The 17,980-nt window shown below is 36.1% G+C and overlaps 2 protein-coding genes across 6 annotated transcripts in view; one reads left to right on the top strand and one right to left on the bottom strand.

Annotated features, from left to right (window-relative positions):
- Positions 1-17,980, top strand: part of LOC118186278 (bifunctional 3'-5' exonuclease/ATP-dependent helicase WRN-like) — a 151,044-nt gene that overhangs the window by 51,601 nt on the left and 81,463 nt on the right. The gene's annotated exons all lie outside the window — the stretch shown is intronic.
- Positions 1,602-17,165, bottom strand: LOC118186281 (uncharacterized). 2 transcript variants are annotated; one of them, XM_085824018.1, is made up of 5 exons: positions 17,005-17,165; positions 16,839-16,907; positions 14,058-14,135; positions 13,755-13,820; positions 1,602-1,776 (listed from the first exon to the last, which is right to left on the bottom strand). In XM_085824018.1, the coding sequence occupies exons 1-5, from the start codon at positions 17,148-17,150 to the stop codon at positions 1,773-1,775; spliced, it is 363 nt and encodes a 120-aa protein (XP_085680144.1). In that variant the 5' UTR covers positions 17,151-17,165; the 3' UTR covers positions 1,602-1,772. The 2 variants fall into 2 exon arrangements, with proteins under 2 accessions (XP_085680144.1, XP_085680145.1); XM_085824019.1 differs by lacking the exon at positions 16,839-16,907.

Below are 17,980 nucleotides of genomic sequence, written 5' to 3'. Positions count from 1 at the left end.
CCAAATTCACCTGCTTTGGCGTAATCAAACTCTATAATTCTAAACAAACTGACGTTCGGTTCGGCTCCAACGGCTCTAGCACCACGTTCCAAATTATAACTACAGTTCAACAAATAAATGTCTGGCGTATACATTCGAATAACCTAAGTAAAAAAAAAAAAAAAAAAAGGGCTTTTTAATTTCTTCCACAACCAAGCATGCATGCACATAAAGCGAATAAAGAAAAACTTATGGAGTGCAATAGGGTTCTAATCCATAACATATTTAGTTAGTGATCGCCATCATTGGGAGCTATAAATATGATATATTGACGGGAAGGAGAAAATTTTACTTCCTGAGTGAGCTAATTCAGAACTAGTCATTATTTCATCTGTCATCTTAAATTTAGGATGTCAAATTACGTGACTAACAAAAACCTAGTATTTATATGAAGCTTGATAAAAATCAAAGTTTTGAAGACGGTATATGTGATCATGTTCGGTTGATTACCATTATGATCAGCAAATAACAACAGCAATTTACTGATGTCTTTCTTATCTTTATATTCAGATGTAGTTTTCAGGGCAACTAGAGAAAATTTATTAATTACTTTTATTATTTTTGATACTTTATACATACGAAGATACATACTTGTAGGAAGAGAGATATAAATATCATATTCGAACAAATAAAAATAAATCGTGACGTGAAGACCCTAGAGATACGGCTTCTGATTGCTTTTCAAATTTTTACCATATTAGTAACGATATAATCGAATAATCTTTCAAAGATTATTGTTTACCGATTTTAGGTAACAACTAGAAAACATTTTTTCGAACTTATCCTCAAACAAGTTTGCTATTGGTAATGAATACTGCTGTATCATGAATCAGGTACGGCGCTATGCATTTTGCTGACTTTGTACGCAATAAATTCTGTTGTCAAGTGCCCTTCCCACAAAATTCTAAAATTTTATCGCTTGATGCTTCGCTGAATTTTACAATTTTGCTGTACCTAAATTCTGCCGTACCGGCAGTGATCATGATTTCAAATTCCCCCTCCCCGAGATTTACTGTGTTATCTGAAAAACAGCTCACAAGTTGCTAAAAATAGCTATAAAACTGGTTCCACAGCTTTTAGCAACGGCCTCCCGTTGTGCGTTTGGAAACTCAGCTTTTGAAAGAAAAGGAAGGGGAATAATTTCTCTCTGACTACAGTATAGATGAGGTCCGTGACTTTGTTTGAGCTACTGCAGAATGTTCTGAAGTACACTTTCTTCTGTTTCGGCAACATTCATCTTGAGAATTCAACACTTGTTCATTAGCCCTTAGTAATTGACAGAAATGCTTTTAGAAAGTAGTGGGTTCATTGATACCAACAAAATGGTTGGTATCAATAAACTGGGGATACGTTAGTTTCAGTTGTTGGGTTCAAATGAACCTTTCAAATACTAAAAAAGTCCTTTTGCATAATCGAAAGAATTTCATCTGAGAATAATTTTTCTACTTAAAAATGAGTTTTGCAGTACTTTTTAAATACTACTTGTATTTTTATTTTCGAAAATTTTCATAAATATTGTAATTAATTATTTCCAATTTTAATAACTCGCAGAAAAAACACAATTTTCAAGAAATTTTTTTATTATGGTTATTCAAACTTATACTAATATACAGCATCTTTTATATTCCTTATACATTTGACACTGCATGCTTCAACCTGCATGTAAGTTTCTCTTCCTTAGTAACTCCTGACCCAGAGACGTCTCAATGAAAGCCAAATCATGCACAAAATTTTCACCTGAAAAAAAAAAAAAAAAAAAAAAAAAAAAAAATTATAAAATATTTTTAACACCATATTCTCGACCCCCCCCCCCCCGAAAAAAAAGAAATTGCAAGAAATACAAATTTATAATAGAAAAATGCATTTTCAAACAGCTGAAATTGTTTCACAAATTAATAATGCAGATAGCAAATGTAACATATGGCACTATTGCCACTCAGTGCAATCTCTGCATATCCTAAATTCTGCTGGCTGATGTCTTCGTAAGTTCTGAACATTTTTTTGCCTCTAAATTTTGCTGCTCAGTGCCCTCTGCTAAATTATAAAATTTTGACTACCACTGGTTGCACAGGCCCTGATCAAAGCAAAGAGGCAAGATGCTACCTGCTATTGATAAACTGCCTTATAAATACCACAAATCTAAATAAATATCAGTTTTATTTCCAAAACAGAATTATCTCACAGCTAAAGCATTGCCTTTGCAGAAAATCTTCTAAATGGAAATAGAATTGCATCCACATTACATGTGCAGAATCCCAATAATTCATTATAAACAGTTCCAAACCATAGTTAGGCTTAGAACTCACAACAGTATTCTTCTTGGAAGTCTTCCTAAGGAAATGGTAGTATATTCAGGGAACATGTGGGCAAAATCATGACAGTATATCACAAGCCTAATTCTTGACCATACATACTAGAAAGATCACAGAAATTCCTCACAGGAAGCTAGATTCATATAACAAAATTTCATGCAACATATGGCATATGGGAAAAAGCAAGGACATTATAATCACTAGCATAGTTTATACCCAAATGAGTCGCAGATGGTGCACTATGTGCTCACAGCTGATTATCACTAATGCAGATATATATTTACTAATATTTAGAAGATGATGTCAGAGGAATGATGAAGTATAGCAAAATATACAAAACATTAGTCCTTAAATCCAACACATTTTCTGATTTTCATACCATCTAGAATAATAGATTTGACGTTAGGTACAGTATCAGAATTTTGGGTACATGAAATGTGAAATGGTTTTTTATTTTCAGTCACTGTTTCTAGTAATTTGTTCGAAAGTAACAAATAAGCTGGTTTCAGTCTGTCAATGAAATGTTAACTTGTCTGTCCTTAATTAAGACTCGGAAATATTTATCATATTTTTTCACCACAAAAAAATGGTCCCTCAATAAGCAAATTCAAGTGCCTTTTTCACACGATCAGTTCTCACAAACACATGAGAACATGATCTCAAGTCTTTATGCATAAATATTTTATGTTTGTTAGCTTTTGATAAACTGGTGCTGATCCATAAAAGACAGTAAATTTGTTACAAATGGTTCAGGTTTAGTTTTAGTGGTAGGTAGTCGAAAAACTCACATGGTAACCTTATTTGCATAAAATATACCATTTGAGCTACAGAGTGATTAGTATCAGGACATATTGCAACTCTGAATCCTAGAAGGATTTCTGTCCATCTGATGTTGCTGTGAGCCTTTATTGCATTTTTTTAAGTTCTGAGAAACTGCTCAATTTTCCCACTGCAATGTGGGTGGTATGGAGTGGAACGTAAAACTTTAGCACCACATACTTTTGCAAGGCTCTTGAAAGGCTGCGACTCAAACTGTCTTCCTTGATCTGAGATTATGGAACTAGGCACAACAAATCTGCTAATCCATTGATTGTAAAATGCTTTGACAACCATTTCTCTTGTGATATCTGGTAAAGAAACTACTTCTCCCTAACAGGAAAAATGGTCAATAAATGTCAGATAATACGTCCTACCAGCAGATGGTGGTAATGGCCCAATCAGGTCAACTTGCACAATACTTAATCTAGCATGAGGTGCTTGGAACTCGGCTATTTTAGATTTTGTATGCCTGTTGACTTTGCTCCTTTGACAATTAACAGGACTTTAAGTCTATTCGTGAATTTCTTTCTTTATATTTGGAAAGATAAATTTTTCAGTCATCTCGTTGACAGTTGTCCTGATACCAGAGGAGCAAAATTATGAATTTGATGAAACATTTGTTGTCTAAATTGCTTTGAAATAAAAGGCCTGATACTGGTTGTTGAGCTGTCACATCTTAATGTTTTCCAAAATGCTAATGTAGATGATTTAAATTTCAGTGAAGCACTACCTGTCATTAAATGTTGCAATTCTTCATTATATTCTTGAGCATCTGCTACTGCTTCATAGCCAGTAACTGAGACTACTTCAACTGCAACTAAATTTTCTTTGGCATCAATATGCTGAATATCAGTTGAAAATTCCGATATATACTGAAGTTGGTGTTGTTGTCTGGGTTATGCCTTCCCATTCTTTTGCTTCTATGCATATGACAGTGGCTTGTGATCAGTAAGTATGATGAATTTGCGTCCTTCCGATACACGTTTAAAATGCTTGACAGAAAGATATATTCCTAAGAATTCTCTGTCATAGGTACTATAAACCTTCTGTGCATTATTTAATGTTTTAGAGTAAAACACAATAGGTTTTCAGTCTTGTTCTTGTTCTTCCAATTGCTGCAATACTGATCTTATAGGAAAGTCTGATGCATCTGCACACAGAGGGTAATCCATTGGGAAACACAAAAGGGCACCATTGACTAAATCAGATTTGCACTTCTCAAACTGGTGAATTCCTTCATCTGTGCAGGCCTACCAGCGGCAGAGCGGTAAAATCGCTGAACACTGGTAGTTCGGTCCGAGGTTCGAATCCCGTGAACGGACTGGCTGCATGGGCGTTTTCGTGGTTTTCCCCATGTGTAACGTGTATATGAGCCAGTTTCCCTTAGAAAGTCCTCCACGAAGGCATCCCTTCTCTTAGGCAGGTAGCCCTAGTGTGCTTTGCCATAATTAAATACACTAAACACCTTCATCTGTGCATGGAACTTTACAATGATCTTTTTTTATCACCCTTTAACATTTCGTGTATGACTGCTTGAGATTCTGCAGCATTTTTCAAAAAGCATCGATAAAATTTTATCATGCCCATAAATGAACAAAGCTCATGTATTGTCGGTAATTTACATTGCAGATTACTTCAACCTTTTCTGGCAGCGAACAGGAACCTTCTGTAGTTATGAGGTAACCCATAACTTATGTTTAATATGTAATACATAATGTAATATCCCACCACATTACCCATTTCCAATCCTCAGATGTCCAGTGTCTTTTCTCGACACCACTGAAAATGAAGTCTTGCATGTCGGCAGAACTGAGTGATTTTCTTACAGGCACCAAAACTATGCATTCCTATCCCTCTGCAATTCGCTGCGCATAGTTCTAGCTGAAATTTGATGGGAAGAGCCTTGGTTGACGGTTTGTGATAGTTGAATCCGTGTTCTGCCGTACAATTCATTGGAGATACCGCCGATCACTGTCTTTGAAAACTATGCTCGAACTGCAGTTACATTTTTTAGAGAAGGATTCGAAATCGATGCCCCCACTAAATGTGCACCAACAATAAGCCCCTTTTTCAAATGGTGAACGATCTGCCGCCTTTTTTCCCCATTTTACTTCATTCATCATGAAAAGCACTCTTACACCTTACTTATACTGGCATTTTAACCAAGTATAATCCACATCATAGAAAAAATTTGGATATTTCATCCCTAGCATTCATTCAGATGAAAATCTGAAAGGTTTCTTATTGATTGGCCAGTGTGTGTATTATTAGATTATGCAACATGAGGCAGCATTAACATGTGGAGCTGGGAAAGCTTCTAATGATCACCTTTCTCTCTTGTGAGAGCAGGATGCACTGAAATTTGATGTCCTTATTTTTTAGCATGGTTATGAGTTTTGTAGACAAGTGGATCATCCACGTTCAAGATATAAGCAATCATCTTTCCACGATACTCAATTTTGTATGTCTTCTTCTCAAATATCATTGTATGGATGTCCTTCCAGCTGAATCAGGAGTCCTGAATTAAGATAGGATTAATGCAAGCCACTTGTTTGGTGTAGCAGAATCTATCTTGATTCTCCTGGGTTGCATCGTTGTCAGTGTACATGTCAGGCTGGGTAAGTAAGTAAGTAAGTTTTAGGCTTCCCTGCTCCGTGAACTAAATCACACTGCAGGCCTACTCCCTCTTTGGGCATGTCGTGGAGGTTCAACCTCCACTATTATCCTCCAAGGGAGCAGCGCACCACTGGATAAGACACCAGGCAGCACCGGTCGTCTAATGCTCCTACCAGTCGCTTGGGCGAGCCCGTCGCAGCGGGACATTACCCAGCGAACCTGGGGGAAAACCCCCGGGCTACTAGTACCACGCCGCGCTAGGACGTGCCAGACTCCGAGGCCGGCCAATAAGTGACCTTTCCCAGAGCCTTCAGAACCACTAAGTTCATAAATTTTATACCCCCGTGGCCGAGACTGCCTAGGTACAGATCCTCGCCAGTAGCTTCGCAGAGTTCTCTAAATCAACCCCCGGGGGGAATGTCAGGCTGGGTACTGGCATTTCTATTTCCATCAGCTTTTTTGCAGCATCAAAAACCTTCATTCTCATGTTAGCAGACACTTTCCTTACTCTTTCTGGCTGGTGACAAATAGTTTTATTTCTTCTTGGCTCATTGCCGGAATCTGAACTTCCGCCGATCGGCTTATAGCAGCTATCATCATTTAAATTTTCTTGCCTGCGGGGTCACCAGATTTTATGACTTTCATCATCCCCAGGTTGCTGTTCAATGCTATCCGCTTGCTTTGAAGAGTTTGGAAACTTTCATCTCTGGATGCTCATTTTTGCTTCTGCAGGAAATCGTTATGAGCAAGCATTTTAAGGTGTTTGAAGAAATCAAGGTCACATTCTTCAGCAGCAGTGAGAGGAACCACTACTTTCGAATATATATTCCAAGTTTGTGATCTCAGAAACAATAAACTGGAAAAAATTGCTCATTAATAATGCAGAAATCAGTAAAAAATTCAATAAAACCATATGGCACGCTAGGCCTTCCTACAGTGCTCCTAACTGAAGTTGGCGCACCAAACTACTATAGCAGTATCAGGCGAAACACAAAGCGAGGGGAACTAGCAACTTAACGCTCACTGTCTCGGAGTCCTCTCCGCAAACGATATCTATACCCTCTTAAGCAATGTCCTTGCCTTATAAAGCACATGTTGTAGCATACAGGAAAGTCCCTCATGTCCAATAGAATTCCTGTAAATCCAACGTACCTTTCTGCTTTATAAAGCACATGTTGTAGCATACAGGAAATACCCAATGTCCAATAGAATTCCTGTAAATAAAACGTGTCTTTTTACTCAGTACAATTGTAATTTCACTTTCGATGCCAAGTTATTAATTTCCAATACTTTCAAAAATTTCTAAAGCCTATCAGAATACACAATGTAAATAATTGTATTGGAGATCTTTCTTTGTGGAGCTTTTCCTTGGAGAACTGGAGTTATACTGAAATTACTGATGAATGAAACCAAAATATTTCATTGCAGACAATGTTTACATTGAAAAGTATAACACTTGGTGCAGAAAATGCTCACAACAAGTTAGCAGCTATAAATGAAAGCACACAGGAATATTTGGAAGCATAACTGGATGAGGAAACATTCCGAATAAGATATCTTCTGCAATGGGAATGAGCACAGGATATGTAATCTTCAAAAGTTGATTACTGAAATAAGGCAGAGTTCATCAGATACATTTTTTTACAGAAACAGTGACTTTGTGGAGGTCATTACAGAAATGTGGTTATACTTAAATTACTGATGAATAAAACCAAAATACTTCATTGTAGGCACTGTTTACTCTAAGGAGAAAGCACACAGGAATATTTAGAAGCAGAAGTGGATGTGGAAACATTCGGAAAAGAGATCAATTTAATTTTCAGCAATCGCGTGCAGCACTGGAGATGCTCTCTTCAAACATTGATTACTGAATTATGGTACAGTTATCAGACACATTTTTCTACAGAAGCAGTGACCTTGTGGAGGTCTTCCTTGGAGAAATGGAGTTATACTGGAATTACAGAAGAATGAAACCAAAATACTTCACTGCAGGCATTGTTTTACATTGTGAAGTATAACACGTAGTGCAGAAAATGTTCAAATGTTAGCAGCTATGGAGAAAGCACACAGGAATATTTAGAAGCAGAAGTGGACGTGGAAACATTCGGAAACGAGATCAGTGTAATTTTCAGCAATCGCACTGCAGCACAGGAGATGCTATCTTCAAAAATTGATTACTGAATTAGGGCAGAGTTCATCAAACATATATTTATTTCTTGTATTCAAATTAAGTATATGTAGATGTACATCACTTAATGGCTATCACTGTTTACAAGCAGGTGTATACAGTATGGTGGAGAAAATGTTCACAAAAAGTTAGCAGCTGCACAGAAAATATACAGGAATGTTTAGAGAACAAGCATATCAGGCCACATGAGTACTAGAACAAATTCAGAAAAGAAAAGATCTTCATTTTCTGCAACGGTAGGGCAAAAGAAACGATGCTATCTTTAATAATTAGTGGCAGTGCAGCACAGGAGACTATCTTCAAAAAATGACTGCTGAATTATGGCAGAGTTTATCAGACTTGTTTTGCTTTCTACAGAGGCAGTGACTTTATGGAGGTTTTCTTTACAGACATGTGGTTATTCAGAAGTTACTGATGATTGAAACCGAAAAACATCATTACAGGTATTGTTTACATAGCGAAGTATAACATGTGGCGCAGAAAATGTTCACAAGTTAGCAGCTATGGATCAAAGCACACAAGAATACTTAGAAACAGAAGTGGATTCGGAAACGAGATGACTTTAATTTGCTGCAATAGCAGTGCAGCACAAAAGATGTAATCTTCAAAAATTGATTACTGAATTGTCAGAATTCATCAGGCTTATTTTTCTACAGAAGCAGTGACTTTCTGGAAGTTTTCCTTGGAGAAATGGACTTATATTGGAGTTACACATGACTTTAATTTGAGAGGACACATGACTTACACATTACCGAGATGACTTTAATTTGCTGCAATAGCAGTGCAGCACAGAAGATGTAATCTTCAAAAATTGATTACTGAATTGTCAGAATTCATCAGGCTTATTTTTCTACAGAAGCAGTGAGTTTCTGGAAGTTTTCCTTGGAGAAATGGACTTATATTGGAGTTACACATGATTCAAACCAAAATACTTCTTTACCGCAATTATTTAAGTTCAGAGGTATAACATGTTGTGCAGAAAATATTCTCAACAAGTTATCAGCTATGGATCAAAGCACACAAGAATACTTAGAAACAGAAGTGCATGAGGAAACATTCAGAAAAGAGATGACTTTAATTTTTTCCAATGTTAGTGCAGCACAGGTGATGCTATTTTAAAAAATTATTTATTGAATTATGACAGAGGTCATCAAACTTATTTTCTTTTTCACAGAAACTGTGACTCTTCTTTGCATCTTTCTTGCATCTGCAAAAAAGTCTTCTTTGCATAAATGTAGTTTTACCAAAGTTACTGATGATTAAAACCAAAATATATGATTGCACGCATTATTTACACTGCAAAATATAACATGTGGTGCAGAAAATGTTCACAATAAGTTAGCAGCTATAAATGAAAGCACACAGGAATATTTAGAATGAGAAGTGGATGATGAAACATTCAGAAAAGAGATGCAATGGCAGTGCAGCACAGGAGATTCTAGCTTCAAGTATTGATTACAGAATTATGGCAGAATTGATCAGACGTATCTATTACTGAAAGCAGAGACTTTTTGAACATATTTTTTTAGAGAAATGGGGTAATATTCTAATTAGGTATGGATTTAATCATAATGCTTTGTTGCAAGCATAGTTTTTATTCAGACGTAGAAAATGTTACGGTGTGCTGGCTTGACTTGTTACTGATTACAAATCAAAAATAATTTTTGGTTTCCTGATTCTTTTCTCTCCTGCATTCTTTCTAGGAGATGAAATAATTTTATCTGCTTCTGAAATTTCAATTTCTCTTTTTTCTTGCGTTTGTTTTACAGAAGCAGTGGCCTGTTTTTGTTTCTCATTCTGTGCTCTAGCATCAACAATATACTTCGGTTCTCTAAGAGACATTTTTCTTGGTGCTCTTGGATCAACAAGCTCAGGAAGAATACAATTCACGTAAAATTTTTCGAGTTTTGGAACTAAACTGATCCAGAAAGTTTTGTCTTCGGGTATTCTTAATGTGATTGCATCTTCTCTGCACCATATATATAAATCACACCAATTCCTCTCTGTTATGGCTAACTGCCCTTGAATTTGAAAATAATATTTGTGGCTTTTCGGTAAATAAAGATTATTATCAGCATCCATCTGAAGACCAACAGAATTAGGCTTGCTGAAAAAGTCTGACAAGTCTGCTGAGAATCTGGCTGTATAAGGACATTTTATTTCAAGTAATCCATCTTCGTCTATCAATCCATCTGGCGAAGTACAAAGAAAGGGATATTTAGGATCAATAAAAAGGCCACAACGTCTGATGTTTTTTCCCATGTGCTTTTCCTTGTATTGAATTGCTTGTATTTAAGGCTACTGCTTCGTTAGCCAAGCCATACTTTAATCCTTTAGTTGAAACGTTATCATTATATATGATACGTTTCACTAAAGCAGCACTGAGTGTTGTTGGACGCCTATCAGCAACATCTTTGAAAAAGGATGATGATATTCTTCTTGATCTTTCGTGACGCCATCTTTCAGATGATGACTGTCCACGTGTTACGTCCTCAAGAGAATCTTTTTTTGGAACTTCAATTGATATAAAAAAATTTTTAACTGCCAATTCATATGCTTCATCTGATAGGTCTGGTTTCTCAGGAAAATCACCATAAGAAATATCCCCACCTTGCTGAATATGTCCTGCTTTTCTCATATTTCTCTTTTTCTTCTCAGTGTCAAAAAGTCTACGTCTCTCAAGACGTTTTACATGGCGCTTATTTCTGGAAGCTAAGAATTTCAAAGTTGGAGTCCTCGGGCTACTTCCTGTTACAGCTTTTTGTGCATTTTTTTGCCACTGCTGTGCTGGATTTTGATAGGCCATGACAGCAATACTCGCACGCCTGTTCATGCCACCAGCTTTGGAAAAATCAACTCTTTTTCCACCAGATGTTTTACACAGTTGACTCATGAAGCTTTCAGCAGGATTATTTGTGGCATTCCAAATAAGAGTACTGCTACACGATATCAGTACTCTTCCCACTTCTGCTTCAATAGCTTGCAACATACCCGAGGAAAAAATTTCATTGTATGTGCTGTCCAACTCTGCACCTTTCTTTGCACAAAAAGCACTACAAGCATCATGCTTGCCAAATACATGATGTGGCCCATTTCTCAAGTCAGATACTAATGCATCAATAGCTTCTTGTGTGTGCTGATAATGGCTAGGTAAAGCATGAGCTTTTATAGCTACTCTAGCACCTCTGACTAACAGTGGCATTTTAATTTTCAGCAATTTACTAGCAGCAATTCCTTTAGCCCCGGGGAAGCGCGCAGTATTTTGCTGAAGTTTCTCAAGAGCTCTGCGATATCTTCGAACAGCATGGTTAGCACATTCTACTTTGATCACCCGTCCTCCATATGAAACGCTTTCTTTCACTTTGGCCATTGTGTTAGCATCTCCATCTCCAACAAGTCGAGTACAACGTATTTTGTGAACACACTGGAGATAATTCAGACCTTCCACAATGGCACTCCTTTCCATACCTGTAGAAGGCCCATTCCAATTTCGCCAACAAAGGTGCACTTTATTTGGCATCTTGCCATCTTCAATAGCACTGCATATAAGGCACACTTTGTTGCGAATTCCAACAAACAAAATTTTCTGGGTGACCATGCCTATAATAACAGATATGCCACTTGAAGCATTGTAACCATGCCCATAGCTTCTTTTACACCAACCTCCATCAACAATGACAGTTATACAGTGATAACCATCATTATCTTTATCATTGCGAAGTTCTGCCTGCCTTTTCTCCTCTTCTATAGCAGCACACATAGTTTCCTGTGCACATCCCTGTATTATTTTGCCAGTAGTTCGCTCACAAGAAGCCAAGGTCGAGTTGCTCATATACGGAATTTCCATGATGCTAAACTTTTCCTCCTCTTGTGAAAATCCACTGCCAGTAGATAACGCACCTAATACTGCAAGCTGATTTAGGCTGCTTTTCTCCATATCAGAACAAATTGTTGCCATTTCCCCACATAAAATTTTATCACATACATAGTTATATGTAGTGACAAGACCACGTCGAATCACTTTGTTAAAAATAAATGATCCTCCAAATTTACAATTTAGGGAATGTTGCTCTAATGTCCTAGCCTGCACTATTACAAAAGACATATTGCAAATTGTTCTGCCAGATGGTAATGGATTTGCCTTTCGTCGATCTTCCCTTTCGATAATTAAAGGTGAATCAGGACACAGAAATTCATCATTAAGGTTCTCCTGAAGAGGCTCAGACTCCAAGCTAAAATATAAATATATATATATATATATATATACACACAATATATATACATATATATAATTAATATATATAAATATTACAAATTAGGTTTAAATTTGGCTTATTTGATGACAGCAAAGCACTTGATCTTCCTAAGAGGAGGAATGCTTTCATGGAGGACTTTCTAAGGATAATGGCTCATATACACGGGGAAAACCATGAAAACGCCCATGCAGGCAGCCCATTCGCAATTAGGTTTAGGAAATTTAGGCAACAGATAGCAAATAAATTAACAATAATAATACACTGGATTACCAGTATATTACTACAAGAAGATGAGTCATCTTCACAACTGCTGCTTCCATGCTCGCAGTGTCATTTGCTCGTGCAATATTAGTCAGTACTTTGTGTGCCGGAGGTTTCACATGAAGGGCCTCTACACCTGAGTATAAAATGTTCGTGTTCCAGTAAACACTGAATTCAGAGGGGCAAGAATAATTCTTTCATGGTGGATAACTCAGTTACCAAATGGCTTTCTAAGGCTCTATTCAAGCCGTTGTATAAATGTCATAATTCCCAACTAACAACGCTTTGTAGTCAGACCTTGCTATGTCACAAAAACTAGTTTGGGCATTAAGCTTGAAGTTTTCAACTTTGTGCCGACTTGATATAAGAGTCGGCCAATCAGAGCATATACATAAAACCTATTGAGAGAGAAAGCTGTAGACACATACATGCATGCACAAATTTAGCTTCTCTAATTGGCTATGGCTTAGACCCTCTCTGGCAGGTGTGAATGGAACTCCCACATTTTGTGCCTTATGATTATGCATCTATGACATTTATACCATCATGTGAACGGAGCCTTAGGATGGCATACTAAGAAGATGCACTGTCTTGTGGGGATAAGCAATTTATACTCCTAAGCCTAAAAAAAAAACTTGGAAAAAAAAGATCACGACTTAAATTTGTTGTCTAATTGCTCTAATTTGAGGCACATTACGAGAGGAAAGCAAAGGTAGTAATCAGAATTATTTAAAAAATTTTATCCTTATATTTTTCTTAAAAATTCTGTAAAATAATAAAATTTTTGGTTTTCCTCAAATAAATATATATGGAAAAAATAATAGCCACATAATCACAGATTTCATTTTGTTATATTTTATTAACAAAATTTAAATTATTAAAAATCTCTTTCATGAAGGGAACATAAAACATCATGAAAACAATGAAAAAGAAGCAATATTTAAAAAAGATAGTAGGCTTATTGATGAGGCTCCCATCAAAAGAATCAAACCCCAAAATATTTTCATTTGCTTCAGTGTCCCGTCTGAAAATTTCACTGATTTCAATGAATATATTTTTAAAAAAATCTTTTATTTTCAAGTTCTTTCATGCAAAACGTCCAAATTTGGTACAAATCAAATTCATCCCCCTCTTTTTGATAGCTACAATATTATATTTAACAGTTTTAATAGCTATCAGTATGTAAACAACATAATGTAACACCATAAAAGAAAAACATAAATGATGACATTTTAATTTTGGCATAGAGAAATACATATTTACCCCAAAAGAGAGCTTGTATTTCTACCTTCTACGTCAGAGTCAATAACTGAAATGTCCAGATCAGAACTGAGAAGAAAAGAACCATAATTAGTTTAATTAAGATACAATAACACACCGACCAAGTATTAATTTGAGAGTCAAGGAACAAAAATCAGCATCATATTTTGAAATATTCACTATTTGAAAATATAACGCTGATTTTGGTTGCTTGACTTCTAAATTAATACATAATTAGTTAACCATAATTAAGTAACTGTAATATCATGCACAGCTAATATCTATTTTAAAAATAAACCAACTTACCTCAGGAAAGCCTGGTTTGTCTTAGGAACATTAGCTGTAACTTCTGGCGTAGAAAAGTCAAATTTTTCACTTCCGGACCTAAGAATGAAAGAAATAAACTGCTATAAACATAATTAAAAAAAAAAAAAAAAAAAAAAAAAAACATGAATAAATAAATAACACATAACAAATTTAAGCATTAAGCGATGTATGACTACCACCCATCTCAGACAGCGCGACAGATATTGCTGTATACTGTTTCGCCATACCCTGTGTAGCTATTATATCACGCTGTTTAACCACAGTTTAGAAAAATTACAAAATGTGTTATTTATATCTATCTAAAATGGTACATTACTACATGATTTGTAAGAATAAATTAGAGGGCTCTGCGAATGAAATTCCTTCCAATTAAAAAATGTAGGAATAAAGAAAATGCAGGAATTGCAAATGCAGAAATGAAAAAGGGATTATATTTTTTGTACAGAATCCAGATGACATATTTTTCAACATTTTAGAAATTTCAATATTAATTTTAGGGGCATAAAATATTAGGCCCCTAAAAGCAGAATATAGTTTTTAAATGTTCAGATAATCTTCCTATGAGAAGAATTCCTTTGAGAAGTACACATCTGAACCACAATTAAAAAACATGTACAAGAACAGAGCTGAGGACTTCTGTTTGCAGAAAGTCTGTCACATAACATATGAAAAGTTTCTTATTGGTAGATTTTTGATCAGACAGATATTTTATTGTTACGAGGGCTATCCAGAAAGTAGATTACGTTTTGGAATAAAAAAATAAACAAAGTATAGGAAACAAATTTTATTATATACAGATGAAAGCCACACTCAAATACTACTTTTCTACATAGTCACCATACAAATTAAGGCATTTATCGTAGCGATGTACGAGCTTGGAAATTCCTTCGTCGAAAAATTCGGCCGCCTGCGCCTTCAACCACTTCGTTACCTCTTCTTGCAGCTGTGCGTCGTCATCAAAACGCTGCATAGCCAGCCACTTCTTCATTGCTGGGAATAGGTGGAAGTCGCTCGGTGCCAGGTCGGGACTGTACGGCGGATGAGGAAACAACTCCCACTTAAAAGATTCAAGAACTTTACGAGTGACATTTGCCGTGTGGGGCCGGGCGTTGTCGTGAATCAACAAGATCTTAGAGCTCAACATTCCTCTGCGCTTGTTTTGAATTGCTCTTCTGAGTTTTTGGAGAGTTTGGCAATACCTTTGAGAGTTTATTGTAGTGCCTCTTTCCAGGAAGTCCACCAAAATTACACCTTTTCTGTCCCAAAAAACAGTCGCCATCATCTTCCTTGCCGACATTGTTTGCATGCATTTCTTGGGTTTTTGGGGAGAACTTGTGTGCCCCCACTGCATTGATTGCAATTTCGTTTCACAGTTCACATGTTTCACCCATGTTTCGTCACCAGTAACGATGCGATCGAGTAAAGAGTCACCATCCTTATGGTAAGCGTCCAAAAAGTTCAACGCTGCAGCCATTCGCTGATTTTTGTGGTCCTCTGTCAAGATTTTTGGAATCCATCTTGCACAAAATTTGTGGTAACCAAGCTTTTCGCTGATGATTTCGTGCAACAAACTTCGCGAAATTTGTGGAAAACTCAAAGAAAGTTCCGTTATTGTGAAATTTCGATTTTCACGGACTTTAGCATCGACTTTTTCGAGAAGTTCGGCGGTCACTATGCTGGGTCTCCCACTTCGATCTTCGTCGTGAACATTGGTTCGGCCATTTTGAAATCTTATGACCCACTGACGCACTCCACCTTCAGTGATAATGTTGTCCCCATACACTTCACGAAGCTGCCGATAGATTTCTATCGGTTTACAGTTTTTTGCAGTCAGAAACCTTATTACTGAGCGCACCTCGCAGCTCGCGGGATTTTCAATTAACGCAGACATTTCAAACCGTCACAGTATCTGAACGGAGCACAGCACGAACCTCTCACTAGCACGGCTAGATGCAGACTGAGCTGCGCAACGCTCTGACCCCAAGATGGCCGCGCTAGCCCCGCCCCTCGCGGACACAGACGGAAACGTAATCTACTTCCTGGATGGCCCTCGTATACAGAGAAAGCATTCACTCCCTTTATACTGGAGATAATTCAATTTGGACAATGGCAAAAAGGCTAAGCAAGCCTGAGCGTATTGGTCCCATTCTTGGCACTAGTTTGGTTTATGCGCAAAATACACAGCAGATATTTTCTAATTACCTGCATCCCAATATCAATTCAATTCAGCTTTTGGTGGAATTTACCATTTGTGACATATTTTTCAAAAACTACACTTCACAACATGCATGCATGACAAATACACAGAACCATAAATAAACAAGCAATAATATATATTTATATATAAATTTTACTAAATGATCATAAAATGTTCCAACGCTAAAAGAAAGTTTTAACATCCAAGTAAATGACATAATAAAAAAAAGCAAGTTGAACAGCGAGCACATGAATAAATGTGCATACACCTGTAAAAATATACCATAGGTAACTGACAAAGCATTTCGTAGCAAACATATGACTATAAAATTTCCAATAATACATGTAATGATGGTGAATTCAATTTAGATCGCAAGAACATGCTCATACTTTTGAAAAGATTCAATTATTTCAGCAATTCCTTGTGAATTGGAATTTACCCTTTCAATATTTCCCAACAATTTAGTGTGAATGGAGGAATAAATTGTTATAACAGAATTGAACAATTATTAGCATCCCCTCATACACACACATACAAAAAAAAAAAAAAAAAAAAAAACTTACTTTGTAAAAAAATCATCCGGGCAATGATTCTCCTTTGACACAGATGCAGTTGTATCAATAATTTCTGACCTTCAATAAAAAAAATACGCATATTTTACTTCGGAATTAACTTACTACGAAATCATAAACACGGGGTAGTCGATATAAAGAATAAATTATTTCTCACCTTTCGAAAACATCCGCTTGTTCGGAATCTTCCACATCTCGGGAATTTAATTTCATATTTTTTTCTTGAGCTCGACGTTTACGCTGAATTCTGGATCTTTTATTAAAACCAGGATGTTTTTTCGGTCGTCCTTGATATTTTCGCATATTTTTTGCAAACTGACCACAGTACAAATAAATGTAAACAAAACGAGTGCAGAATAGCAATGCAATAGGGTTGCCGTAAACGTCATTCTGCTGACAGCTGACAATGTTTAGTGAAAACTGTGTATAAAGGAATATATGAAACGCTTCTAAATATTATTTAGAAAAAAATATGATTTATAACTGATATCAAAATCAATTACTTCGTGAATTTTTGCAGAAATAAGATTACAATGTTAAATTTTAACTCGTAGCGCCATCTATTGATGGCTTTCCAAACTACACATTAAAATTACGTATTTCAAACTAATTTTTTTAAAATATGATATTTAAGTAAATTTCATTTCAAACCTGATTCTAACATTGTGATTCGAAAACTGACCTATTGCTTTATATTTCTGCCAAATTTCACGCAACATAGTTTCTTAATTAGCGATTCTGCGTGTAAAAAAATTTTTAGTATTATAATGCTGCTGTAGTAGACCACCTTAAAAGTACTTATGAATAAACTACAGGTAGCTATCACAATATTATTTATTTAAAAGGAACCTATATTTCAGTAAGAAATAATATTAATAATACAATATTTAATAAGATATCTTCATATCTGCTTCCCCACAGCTTGAATCCGCCCAATTCTTATTGTTGTCTCTGCTACTCTTTAGGCCCTAAATCATCCATAAATAATTAGAAAATGTGAATATGTAGCCAACTCGACAAAAACATAGGTAGAATGTCCATTCATGTTTTCTTTGCTGTGATGGGTGGGTTCTTATGTTAGGCTAGCATAAATTTACAAGGGAAAGGTCTGGTGTGACCTTCACAGATAGTTT

The sequence above is a fragment of the Stegodyphus dumicola genome, chromosome 9 (genome assembly GCF_044657685.1).
Source record: "Stegodyphus dumicola isolate Sdum_Otavi_A_Nest chromosome 9, ASM4465768v1".
NCBI classification, from domain to species: Eukaryota; Metazoa; Arthropoda; class Arachnida; order Araneae; family Eresidae; genus Stegodyphus; species Stegodyphus dumicola.
The sequence above is the reverse complement of the archived record's forward strand: the minus strand, read 5'-3'. Positions and strand labels throughout refer to the sequence as shown.

Excerpts from the sequence above, each read along its gene's own strand:
- LOC118186281 (XM_085824018.1), bottom strand. The coding sequence starts at position 17,150 with ATGCGAAAATATCAAGGACGACCGAAAAAACATCCTGGTTTTAATAAA. Across the intron at positions 14,136-16,838 it reads CCGGATGATTTTTTTACAAA|GTCCGGAAGTGAAAAATTTG; the intron begins GTAAGTTTTTTT and ends TTTCATTCTTAG. Across the intron at positions 13,821-14,057 it reads ACAAACCAGGCTTTCCTGAG|TTCTGATCTGGACATTTCAG; the intron begins GTAAGTTGGTTT and ends TTTTCTTCTCAG.